The 12,674-nt window shown below is 42.4% G+C and overlaps 1 protein-coding gene across 9 annotated transcripts in view; it reads right to left on the bottom strand.

Annotated features, from left to right (window-relative positions):
• LOC133109570 (focal adhesion kinase 1-like) overlaps positions 1 to 12,674 on the bottom strand; it is a 76,338-nt gene that overhangs the window by 38,874 nt on the left and 24,790 nt on the right. For 8 of the 9 annotated variants that reach the window (XM_061218992.1, XM_061218975.1, XM_061218944.1 and 5 more), the window contains 5 exons: positions 8,191 to 8,417; positions 5,252 to 5,418; positions 2,192 to 2,279; positions 1,466 to 1,545; positions 1,006 to 1,068 (listed from right to left, as the gene is read on the bottom strand). In XM_061218992.1, the coding sequence (XP_061074976.1) occupies positions 1,006 to 1,068; positions 1,466 to 1,545; positions 2,192 to 2,279; positions 5,252 to 5,418; positions 8,191 to 8,385 (593 nt within the window). In that variant the 5' untranslated portion in view covers positions 8,386 to 8,417. Of the gene's footprint in view, positions 1 to 1,005; positions 1,069 to 1,465; positions 1,546 to 2,191; positions 2,280 to 5,247; positions 5,419 to 8,190; positions 8,418 to 12,674 lie in introns of those variants that run through there. The other variant, XM_061219016.1, reaches the window with a different exon arrangement.

The following is a 12,674-nucleotide window of genomic DNA, read 5'->3' as shown; positions in this document are numbered from 1 at the left end:
CATCTGGTCAGGGAATTATTTTCTGATTGTGGTTGAGGAAACAGGAACTGACATTTTAGACTCAGTTGAGGGAGCTGCTACAACAGTAATGGCATTACCACTAGAGGGTGCTACAATATGGTCTTGTTTATTTGGAGCACACAGCCATAGTGCCGCTGTGCCCTGGTTCCTATGCCCAGGGTGCTGTCTGACCTGGAATAATTCAGCTGCTGGGAGAGTCCAGGGTTCCTGGAACAAACAGGCCGAATGCAAACTACAGGGAATCCTAGAGGCAGCGGTGAGAGTGGAGGGTATGGAGCTGACTTGTGTTAGCCGCACTACAGCACCATGGATTGACAGCATTTACCCAACTGAATAAATTAAAACCTCAAACTAAACCTTACAGGTCAAATCAACCTGACAATTTCTGTCGTAACCAAAAACGTGCAAAAGTAGCAGACTGTGCTAAATGCTATGCTCTTCACTAATTACTTGTTTGAACACCCAAATAGAACAGTCCACCGTAATGGCCTGAGCACTGATGTATTCACCCCCTGATGAGTTCACCCAGAGGTTTCTAACAAGTGTGCCGTTAGCATAAGATGTTCTGTTTATAGTACATTTCAAATGAGGGTGGATAAGTCTTTTACCACTATAAATGCACCATGAATGTGATTTAATGTGCGCTACCTGAAGAAGTCCAGGTCTGTCAGCACAGATATTTTCAACCAACACTTCTGCTTCCTCCAAATGTGCAAGATTATCCTCATAAACTAAACCGATACATCCATTCACTTAATCTCTTTAAGACATACAGTGAAACACAGCATGCCCCAATTCTAGCAACTGCTGTGACAGTGCTACACTACAGTACTATACTCTGTTACAAAATACGGATTATTGTTAAGTGAAGAATATTCCTGCCTGAGATGACCCATTAGAAAAGCCTTAAAATGTGTATCAAACCTAGGTGAAAAACAGCAAAAATACAATTTATAATAACGTGAAGAAAGAAGAACGACTCACTCTAATAATTCATAGTTTGATTTCTTATCCAGTGCATTCCCTCTCATCTCCCTGAAAAACCTCCTGAAATGAAAAGAAAAGTATTACATTTTATGAAAGACATTGCACATGTAGAACAGATCAGATATTGCAGACTCAAGTGGTTTATCCAATACAAATGACTGCAGCTAACATTAAAATAAATAAGCTACATGTGGTGAATGGTGATTGGGACATCATCCAGCCGCAAGCATCCAATTGTGGTGCGTGTGTGTGTGTGTATGTGTGAGATTGTGAGTGTGTGTGTGAGAGAGAGAGAGAGAGAGAGAGAGAGAGAGAGAGAGAGAGAGAGAGAGAGAGAGAGAGAGAGAGAGAGAGAGAGAGAGAGAGAGAGAGAGAGAGAGAGAGAGAGAGAGAGAGAGAGAGAGAGAGAGAGAGAGAGAGATATGAGGTGATGTACACAGAGTGCTGTTCCTGTCACCTGATCTCAAGGCATCCCACTTTAAGAGCTATGTCTTGGTCCACCTGATGTGCCATTTGCAACATGAAGTCATTCCGTACCTAGAGAACAATGTCACATTCATTTAGTGGCTGAAGCACACTAAAAATGAGACTGCAGAATCAAAAAATGTACATAAAATGGGTACATTTCAAACTTTACTTTACTGAGAATCTGATCACTGATAAGATAACTGGGTGAACAGTGTTTTCACCACCATCTTATATGGAAGGTCTGAGGAATGCTCAAATTAATATCAGAACAGCTGATCCATTTATTTCCTCCCCAAAAGCCAGCAGTAGTCTGCAGTGTGTAAAACAATCTCAGAATGTGCGCTAACAGGTAAAGGGCAAGTGAACTTTGGCAAACCAAAATGCATAGGCAACACACAAGGACATGTGTAACTGACCCCAATAAATCATTAATAATGAATGTGAATAACAATAACAATTGATAACAAGCAAAACCCCATCTCTCATGTGAGTTTAAGATCGACTGATATTTGAAGTATATAAACTAATAGGTCAGTCATGCCAGCTTGAATTTGTAACCATGACAACACACTTCTTTGAAAGTAGGATTTCATTTTCAAGGAGTTGAGCAGTACTGTGTTTGAATTCAGAATATGAATGTTTATTTACTTCTATAAAACAGGATCTGAAGCAGTTTTTCACAAAAAAGAATGTTCCCCACGTCGTGATGACTCACTTGTTGGTAGAAGTAGTTCAGTGTTGGTTTGTCTTCAGCAAACTGGCTCAGAAATCCCTTTGGCAAATAACGGATGCGAAGCTCATACCTAGAAAAGGATAAAAGGCAGGCTGTAATAATGAACCTATGACGGTCTTCCACAGTCATCCCCACTCTCACAGGACAAACACACACGTACAACTTTTTATCAAGATGGCAACTATGCAGTTATGAAGTTCTATCACAGATGATGTGAGACAGTCATTCTCACTCATGGTTTTTTTTTCTCAGCAGGTAAACCAGATTAGCTCAATCTCTCAGTACAGATTAGTTGTCTGATCCAGGACCCTACTCATTTGGCTGAAAATACTACTGTCGTCCCATTATTAAAGGGTGTTTTTTGTCTTGAACACCTAACACAAAGTTTCCCAGAGGGGATTACTCCAGGCAACAGAAAAAGGAAAGAAGGACAGGCCATACAGATAATAAAGAAACTGTGAAGAAGAGGAGAAGACCACAGAGAAGAGAGAGAGAGAGAGAGACCAGCGTATGTGAGAGAGAAAGTAAAATAAGGAAAGTAACCTGATTTTAATGACAAAGCTGGTCCAAATAAATCACAAGACATTGGTATTACCTCCCTGCAGTCAGCAGGTCTTAAGCTCAGTGCCAAATCAGGGCGATATGACAGGGAATTAAAGAGGCTATTTTTCAACTCTGCGAATTGCAGCATCACACTTCAGTCCACATGCCACAGTCCAATTGCTCTCATTCAGGCCCGCTGTGTCAAATTCACTCCTGACGCAAGGCGATAACATGGCAAGAACGCATCTCACACCCTGCGTTTGCAGCATTTCTGGAGTCAGAGAGACTGACAAGGGCTGGATTAGCATTCAACACATACTGAGACGGAGCAGCCATCAGCACTTAATGAAATCCCTGAAATAAAGGCGGTGATTACGGTCTGCATGCCCCACAGTCTGTCAAACTGGATTCAGCGAATGCGTCACGAAATCGCACACAGTGTAAATCTTAAATTATATAATCCAGGATCATACTCTACCAAAACTAACCAAAAATAATAATTAAATCCTCACATACTGTAGAACACAAAGAGAATTTTATAAAGAAACGCAAACACCTGTTGTTCAGCGTAAGCCATCTGCCTGCTTATGGGCGTTTTAAATGTTCACAACAGGCAGTGCGTGCTCCTCTCTCTCTGCACCATGTTCCAGAGGTTCCTACCCTCACAGAGCTGATCAAAGAGGCCACAGAGACCTGTATAATTAACTCTGGCAAGAGATCCCCGCAATAACCCCCCTCCTGTACAGCCTGAACCATCTGTCAGCTTGTAAGGTGGAATCACTCAACGCCTACAAACAGCTGCCAGGTACTTATGCTTCACTTGTTCATTACAGTAAAGAACTGACTGTCTTACATACCACTGCATGCCATTTTGAAATGGATTATCCTTAAAATATAGCCACTTTACAGTGACCTACAGTGGGTCACCTGTAACATAGAGGGTCTGTACAAAGATGGAACTCAAGGTGAGTGCAGCAGGTGGTGCTATTGAGGGCTACGTCTGATTTGTCATGTCCGAAGTCTCATCAAAACAAACTATTTTCGATAATCAATTATAGAAATATTTCTATAATCAACCTTATTATTGTTATCAGTTTTTCCAATAGAAAATGACATTCCACTTTATAAGGCAACAAAACAAAGCCATTTTCAAGCAGATTTAAAAAATCTAACAGAAGTAGAGTTCATGAATATTTATTTTATATTTATCTTTTTTGTCTACCTATTTTACTTTTATTTTTGTGCTCTTTGTGTTAGTTTTTGAATATTGCTTTTTCTCTGGAGTAAATTTGCATTTTATACTATTAATAAAACAACAATAAAAAATATTGTGCTATGGATGAAAGGTCTTCAATATAAATTAAATGTATATTCCTTAGTATGCTGTATGCTCACAGCAATTACATTGCAATTTGTTAAAACTTTCCATATTCACCCTGGGGGTAGGATCAGGGCTATTCCGATATTTTGAATCGGAACTCCCTCAAACTTGACAGCCATATTTAATCATGGTTTAAAGTCAGATGAGATTACCAGGACAGAATCCAAATCAGAATTACCTCAATATTGTTTTCAGTTTTGAAAAACTTGAAGATTCAATCAAATTCAAAGAGTGAATTCAATCAGAAACATTCGGAAAAACTGGGCCCTGCTTTTGCCACATCACAATCCCCACAGTAAGAAATGGCCTCTCCTAATTCTTAATTTAAGTTCACATTTTTCCAGCACCACTTGGTCATTTCTTTCTGAGCAGCATACTTCCGATCAGAATTTCATGAAGGTGAAAGGTGATAGAGCATACAAAAATATTTTCAAAAAACAATTTTCACTGTAAATTCACAGTAATCCTGGCTGAAAAAAGCATTATCTTGCATGATTTGAAATGTTTTATATCTGTGTTCCCATTGTGATGGAAACAAAATAATAGGGAAGATACCCATTAATGAGGCAACAATTTTCAAAAGGTTTCACATTTCTCTTCCCCGCCCACCTGTCAATCACAGTGAATACCGGATGGGCGAGGCAGGCAATCTGAGCAATTAAATGAGTGTTCATCAGCCACTGAACCAGACAGCTACGCTCTCCTTTGTGTTCATCATTTAATAGTGTAACAGTTAAATAAATATTTGAAGATGCTTGCACTGACAAATCTCAGTGCACCCACCCAAGCCTTTTTGTTTGAAGTGTGGATTCGTAGAATTTTCTGCTACACAAATGAAGGCTTGCCCACCTCAAAGCCGAAGCCAAAGTCTCTAGGAAGGCAGCGGCAGTTATTTGAGCCGTATCATTAGTCTGCCTCGTTTAAACAGCAACCGCTCTCAAGACACAAACCCCAACGAGTAATGAGGCGTGCGTCTCCATGGCAACACGGGCAGATTGCCTTCCTCTGGAACACCACTCAAACTATTTTGGCAAAGGCTCCTAAAACTCTTAATTCTGTAAACATTTTACAGTACCCTACTGCCTGACTACTGCCTGCTGTGCTGATTGGTGGGTTACCTCCAGTCTTCCTGTGACCGCTTCAGCTCAAACCGTTCCCTCACGTGGGACACGCCCATGTCCGGGTGCAGCCAATGGACCTCCTCAGACTGCCGACGGCTGAGGCGGAGCCCAAAGCAGGACACAAACCTCACCTTGTGGATATCCAAGATCTTCTGGATGATGCCCTGTCAGTCAATGAACAAAAGAGGTTGAAGGTCATTTTAGTTGTACTATTTTAGTCAAATGTCATTCTGGTTTTGCAGACTGCAGTGGTGTGTTTGTCCAATAATTGTGCAACCATGTCCCCTGTGAACTGAGATAAGTTAAAAAGCCTCTTGAGATAAGTTGGTTCTTCTGACAACATGGAACCTTCCCCAGGGAGAAAAGACAATAGTCATTATGTAGATGCGACTTATTCAGGGTGCTGATCATTTAACAATTTGTCGGGACGCTGCTGTCTAGATTTAACTGTTTGACTGAGACTGGCATGAGGCATGATTCACAAAGATGAAAAGAGAATTCTGCCATCACATATAATAGCAAACAGAGTTAGATGAGTAATGCACTCTTGTGTAGGAGATCGAGAACCAAAGCAGTCATTTCATCCTGATGCAGGTTCAGTGTGATATCACTGGCTACCGCACACAAACGACACAATAGAAGAGCTTTGACAGATTGTGCTAGCCTCTTTCCAGCGAGGTTGTTTTCTGAATGGATTTCAGCAACATGATATCATTGCTATTATCAGGTAGGCTAGCCTCGTGACTAGCACACCTTGTATTAGCAGCAGCCTCAGTTGACAGCCAAGTTTTCTAAAAGAAAGGAAATTAAATTACATCTGACTACAGTGTTGACTGTTCAAAACCACGTCATCTGGCTCACACGTGAGCAATTGACAGAACCGTATCCACGTGAGAGGTAAAAAAAGGTTGGAGTTCTGAAAGTCAGAGCTTTGTTGGTTTGGTGGAGGAAAGCATAATACTGTAGCATTCATAGCAAAGCTCTGGAGGCATCCTCTCCAGGGACAGAGCCAGAATGCCCACGCACTGTCAGGTTGTGGGAGACATTTCTTCCACTGCCACGGCCACTGTAATGACAGATGCCATGGGAGGGAGAGACTTCAGCCGTGCTACAGTATATATAGGCATTAGACAACTTCAGGTCAGGTCTTAGTCATATCTCGAAAGGTCCCAAATGACAGCATGATACCGGAGATGAGTGACTGGGAACTTATCAGGCATAATAAATGATGCTCCTGTAAATTAGAATGACTATCAGTGTACAGAGGTTTAATACACTACTAATGGCAGTTATGCAAAGTGCTATAAATAACTTTTACTGTTGTGTAAAATGCTGCAAATAATGTCACACGTGTAGTGCAGTTTAAAATCCTGAAATCTGACAGAAAAGTATTAGAAGAGATGTCACAATGCCTGCTGGATTTAGGATGTTTTTAAGTCACTGATTGGATACAGAGTCCACACAACTTGTGGCTAAGGCTTAAACTGGCTGCTGTTTGACTATCACAGAAAGTGTGGCCCTTCTGAACTCCCTTTGACACCCCCGGTTAATTACTATCAGTGCAGTACTGCAAAGCACTGAAAAATAATCAGTGTAGATAAATGTGTTACACATACTTGTGGATGTAGCATAAACTGTACAGCACACTGTTTTTCCTCTGAAAAACAACATAAATTACTGAAAAGAAGAAGCTATGAGACACAGGGAAGTCGCTAAATAATGAGAGGAAGCCTGTCAAATGTCACATTTCCACCTCCCTCCGATAATCTACAATGTCCAAGTCCCTACATTATGCCCCCAGCATCCATATCACGGCTACAACACGAGCTGCTCCCAGACGACACAGCTAGAGTCAATATCTGACTACATGGGCTTGAGACAAAAACCTTCATGAGAATTTTAAATTGCAGAATTGTTGTGACAAAATTACAAAATGACAGCGGTCGTCATAATATGAAAATGACAGTGTCATTACATGAAGGCAGGTTTTCATTTATTTCATTGAACAAGTAGATCAAACAAAAATAGATTATTGTCTCTACTTGAACAATTTAGCTCTCCAGGTTTGTCTCTGAGATGGAAAAATTAGAACAGAACTCTAGAACAGAATTAAAGAGCCCTTCAACCTAAAAGCTACTTGTCAGGTGTCAGGTGTTTCCTGCTAAAGTGATCTCATCATCCAGAGACAGACAAAGTCGATTCAGACATTTTGTCACACAAATCAATGGTCCCTGGACAAGGGGTCTGAATTCATAATGAGTAACATCCTCAAATTATCACCACATGAGTTTGGTAAGATAAGGCTGTCAATATTTAGCCTGCTAATAGAAAATGTTATTTTCAACCAATACAGTTTAAACAACACTGGCACGGCCATTTTTGCCACGACATATATTGTTTAATGAGCACTGAATGGCAATGGTACCCATGGGAATGCTTACGTTTTCCCGATATTAAAAAGGATAAAATGAATGCACAGTACTGTATCATTATCTCACAAAGAGTGGATATACCACATTAGAGTGCAATGTTTAGGTAAGCTATGAACTAGAAAATGCTTTGAATACAGTCTCTGTTGTAGTGTGACAGAGGATTAACTGTTGGCTGTGTTAAGACGGAACCACATTGCGTGCATTGTTTACTCGCAAGAGACTGTATCGACATGACGGCGTTATCCTCTCATGACATTGACTATGCTGACACGTTTCAATAACAACAACAAAAAATAGGAAATCCGAAACGTCCAGCGTGTTTCAAACCGTCTTTACACAACAGACGGAATGAAGAAACCCTGATTTCAACAGTTTCGGATTCCAGAGTGGCTGATGCAGGACACCCGATCCCAGATCCGCGCTGCCATTGCACAAGAGCCCACGTGCACGAGCATCTCCTAACGACACCCCGCCCTGCATGACCTCCGACCCCAGGCTTCTCACCCGGACATCAGTGGCGTCCCCGTGGCGGACGTTGCTGGCCCAGGTGCTGGGCTCACTGTTTGACTCGAAGGAGTGGAACACCTTCAGGACCCGGTCCATGCCCCCCGGGGGACGGTCCGGGCCCAGGCTGAGCCGCGACTTGGCGCCCGGGCCCAGGGTGTGGTTCAGGGCGGGGTCCAGGTAGGCAGCCGCCATCCCTTTGCTGGATGCTAGGGGTCTGTCATATTCTGTTTGGGGAGAAAAGGCACAGGGTAAGGCTACAGTACAGACAGCGTGGGCTTCTTCCTGTTCGTAGCTTTAACACAGAGCCGAGCAGCACACAATAACAAGAAGGTCCCAAGCATTTTAGAAGCGTTTATCAAGAGATATTTACCCATGCATGGCAAGCTCAAATACTTTACGTTATTACAAACGGGGACATAACAAGCCACCTATTGATGCTGTCCCTAGGCAAACATGTTGTTTATAGTGAGTGGATTCAATGTTTTTTGTCTGAGATCACGTGGCAAGTGTTGGTTTTGCTTTGCCCAAGGGATATACGGGAGGGATTGGGCAGGGATCGCAGTGTCCATTGTTGGCAGGGGTATGATGGGGTCTCCTCTGGCCCAGCCTGTGGACGCAGTGGGAGAAGCAGCAGCTGTCCGGCACCGCGTGCTCTGGTTCACTCTCCCACGCCGGCAGCAGGGGGCGTATATGAGCACACTCGTCTCGCGAATAGGATATTCCAAATTCGGGTGGGACTGAAGATTGCAAATTTGTTTTTAAAAAAGTTACAATGTTCCTGCCTAGCTATGAACTTCTACACCGGAAGCTGAATGGAAATCTCCATAAGCACGTACAGGATGTCTAGTAGCTGAATGCGCAAATGTATGAGGACTAGGCTGACAGCAGACACATGCTCAAAAGCAGATTATACATACAGATTTAAGCCACTCCAATTAAACTGATCAAATAAAACATAAAAAATATGGCCATCTGGGGCTCCATTAGAAAAATCTTTATCCTGGCTCAAAGGAATTGTGGTCAAATATCAATCTGTTTCATCTTTACATAATCCTTTTTCTTTATAAGTATGGAAGCTTACATCTATGTGCAGATTTTCAGATGTATTCTCTCAGTGACAAATTTTGCACAATGGCATGTTTTTAATGTAATATCACGGTCATAAAAACTACATTATCAATCAAACAGCATCTGCTGCCAAGCTGATCCAGCTTCGTCGACACGATGGTGTAGATTACAGTTACTGTAAACTTCAGACATTTTAGGGCAGAACATCCATGTATCATTGAGCCAGAGCAGTCTTCCATTTCATGTTACTTCAACTCTTTAAGCAAAAGGAGGGAGACTGCGTGGTGCCAACTCTCCAACTCTCACCCCAGACCCCCTGTGCAGCTGGGGGTTTCACTCCCAGCTATGGAAGGCCTACTGCAATCACATCTCTATCTGCAACCCTCTCTGCTCTCTCACCCGCACAAACTGAAAACATGGGGAAGGAGGGCAGACTTTTATCAAGAGCTGTCAATCGTCCTTTTGAAAAAAGTGCTCTGGTAGTGTTTGAGTTCTCCACCATAACTTCTCAGAATAGATCTTGAATAAGTGCATTTTCTCATCATAATAAGAGAGCAGGATGATGCCAGTCGGTTTGGGAATGAACATGTTAGAGTCATTTAAGACCTGGATTTTGACAGGAAGGCTGAGCTGAGCTTCATAAACTCTGGGTTTGTGATTGAAACGCAGAAATGCAAAAATGATGACATGACACATGGTTCACTCCTGGGTAAGTAAGTTGTGTTGGGTAAATTAAAAAACACAGCAATGTGCTGTAATTGGTCAGGAACCAAGCTTATTTAGCCGGAAAGTTCTAGGTTCAATTCTCCAATGGGCCATTGCACCTTTAAGCAAGGTACTAAACCTGAAATGCTACAAGTACCCAGCTGTTTAAGTGGGGAATATGTGCATCTTAAACAGTAATGAGACTGACAGCACCTGCAGTGATAATACCTGAGGTGTTGCCTACATCAAACTAATCACTTCCTTCTGCCGGGGAGCCGACTCGCTGATAATTTAATGAAATGTATCATAACTACACTGCTGAACATAAACAGAAAAACTGGGCAGAGCAAACAATAGACAATGACCTAACACCTCAACCAATAACCATGGTAACCATGGTGTCAAGAGCGAAGCACAGTAGCTTTTCAGGCAGTGAAAACAAAGACACACAAACACACAAACACACACACAGAACATTTCCAGATATTTTACATTTAGAAAGCCAATTGCTAATAAGATGGATTTCTCATAAATATGTATTAAAAAGTCTAATGTATATTCATGCTTCATAGTACACTTGATTTATTTGAAAGTAATAACATACCAGCACTGAATTGAATGCAGCACTGTTTTGTCTTTACGGCTTCAGAAATAAATATCAATGGAGAGGGAGTTAACTGTCGTTGAAACAAACTGCATTTTTTCCACTAAGCACGAGGTAGCTACATGATACAGCTGACCTGGGATCAACACAAACATGAGATAATTACTGGTGATGTCACAACAACAAACTCAAACAAACTCAACATAATCCATAGTTTCAGCTGCAGGGGTCATGAAAATACCTATATTTAATACAAGGACATTATTTGTATCATACAATATATAAAATAAAGCAGCCTGTAGTAAGCGAGACAAAAAAAGCTAATGATAATGTTTTGTGCCAGAGAGAAACGTGATGTTCAGACGCAGCCTATGCACACAACTTTGTGCTTACATATGATGTAATCGGGGCGGGCGTCTGCTCCGCAGCCAGTGGTTTGCGGTGGTAAATCACAAGTCATCCAACGAATCCTGCGCCCTTCAACCTCACCATCTGCTGACATCAACAACTTCCAGCCAACTACAAAGAGCAGCACATCCCAGGCTCATAGAGAGCCTCAGACACACGTTTCCTTAAGCTGCAATCTGTCTCTCAGAGGAACCCTCCCTCCCTCCCCCCTCTGACACTACTGATATCCAGACACTCCAAAGTGTGGAAATGCTCACATCAACAGAGCAAAGGCAGCCACACCCTCTGACCTATCAGTGAAAAGAAAATGGTTAAATGACTATCAAACAAAACCTAAATGTCTTTGTTTATCCCTAAGCAGACAGCCGCAGCCATAGAGTAAGAAGATTAAAGTGCACTCAGCAACAGATGGGTACGGAATGTGATTACAGAAAGGTAGGGAAACCTTCAGTCTGTTTCTGTTCCTTGGTTTAGAACGAGCCCTGTCTTCAGGTCAACCACAGTTCCACACAGACACGCTCTCTCTCTCTCTGACTCCTACCTTTGAACGGGAAAGGCCAGCAGGAGCACACCACTTTGGATTCACGCTGGGACACGCACTCATGGCCATCGGAAAACATGAGCGGTGGGACGGAAGGAAATCCAGAGCAAGCATCTATTCCCATGAGTCGAGCCGGCAAATTTGAGCTATTCCTGCCAAGGGGTTCTCCCATCCGGAGCCAACACACACCCGAGCCCGACCGTACTCCGCCTCTCCGCAGCTATGACATCACATCCTGCTAACACAACGCAAACACCTGGCTGCCATTTACTTTCCACCTTTCCTCTCTCCCCAGCCCTCTGCGCTAGTCCTGTCCTGTTCCACTGAGACTTTGGGCAGGTCTGCAGTCAGCTACGCCTTCGCCTGTGGAGTGGAGCGAGGGTCACGGAGAGATTACAAAACTGCCCTTTTCAGCCGGGTATTGCAGCAGCTGATTGGACAGGTCTGCTGGCGCGCAGGTCGGCTCACAGAGCAGATTTCTGTAAATAAGCACTGCAGCATGGCTTAGACAGGCTCCGCCCACAGCACCGCCCACAGGGCAGGACTTCACCTGCACGCTCAGCGGGACTTTAACCATTAAACCGGCAAACTGTCAACCGCAGAATTCAATTGGAAAAATGTATTTTTTAAAACATTCTGACATGGCTTGGTTAACACCTTACCTTTGGTTCTAGACATTCCACTCGTTTAACGGCAATGTAATGTCCTTATATCTGAGGAATATGTTGAGAATACCATCATTTCACATCCTAATAAATAAATATAAACAAAGTACAAAGCAAAAAATGTCATAAAGGCATTCTGCACAAAGATGAATACGTCTTTAAAAGAAGAAATGGTTCAGACAGCCTAAATTACTAACTGTATCTACATTAGAAAATGAAAGAAACCAAATATTATGAAATAGAGCAGGTGGCAGCTACGAAAACAAAAGTAATTGCTAGCTATGGGGGGCCCAGACCACGATGCCTTCATCTCAAACACACACACAGGACGACATTCAAATATTTAATGCCAATTGGCCTGGCATTACACTGGTTGTTGTAATATCTCTCAGAAGAACAAATAAACTCACACAGGATGTTAAGCAAACAGGTGCTATTAAATGGGCACACCTATATTCTGCAAACAATGGGGGATAATTCAGCTAAGAAT

Source organism: Conger conger, chromosome 1 (assembly GCF_963514075.1).
Source record: "Conger conger chromosome 1, fConCon1.1, whole genome shotgun sequence".
In the NCBI taxonomy this organism is placed as follows: Eukaryota; Metazoa; Chordata; class Actinopteri; order Anguilliformes; family Congridae; genus Conger; species Conger conger.
Note: the sequence above shows the minus strand (reverse complement) of the source record. Positions and strands in the feature narration are given on the sequence as shown.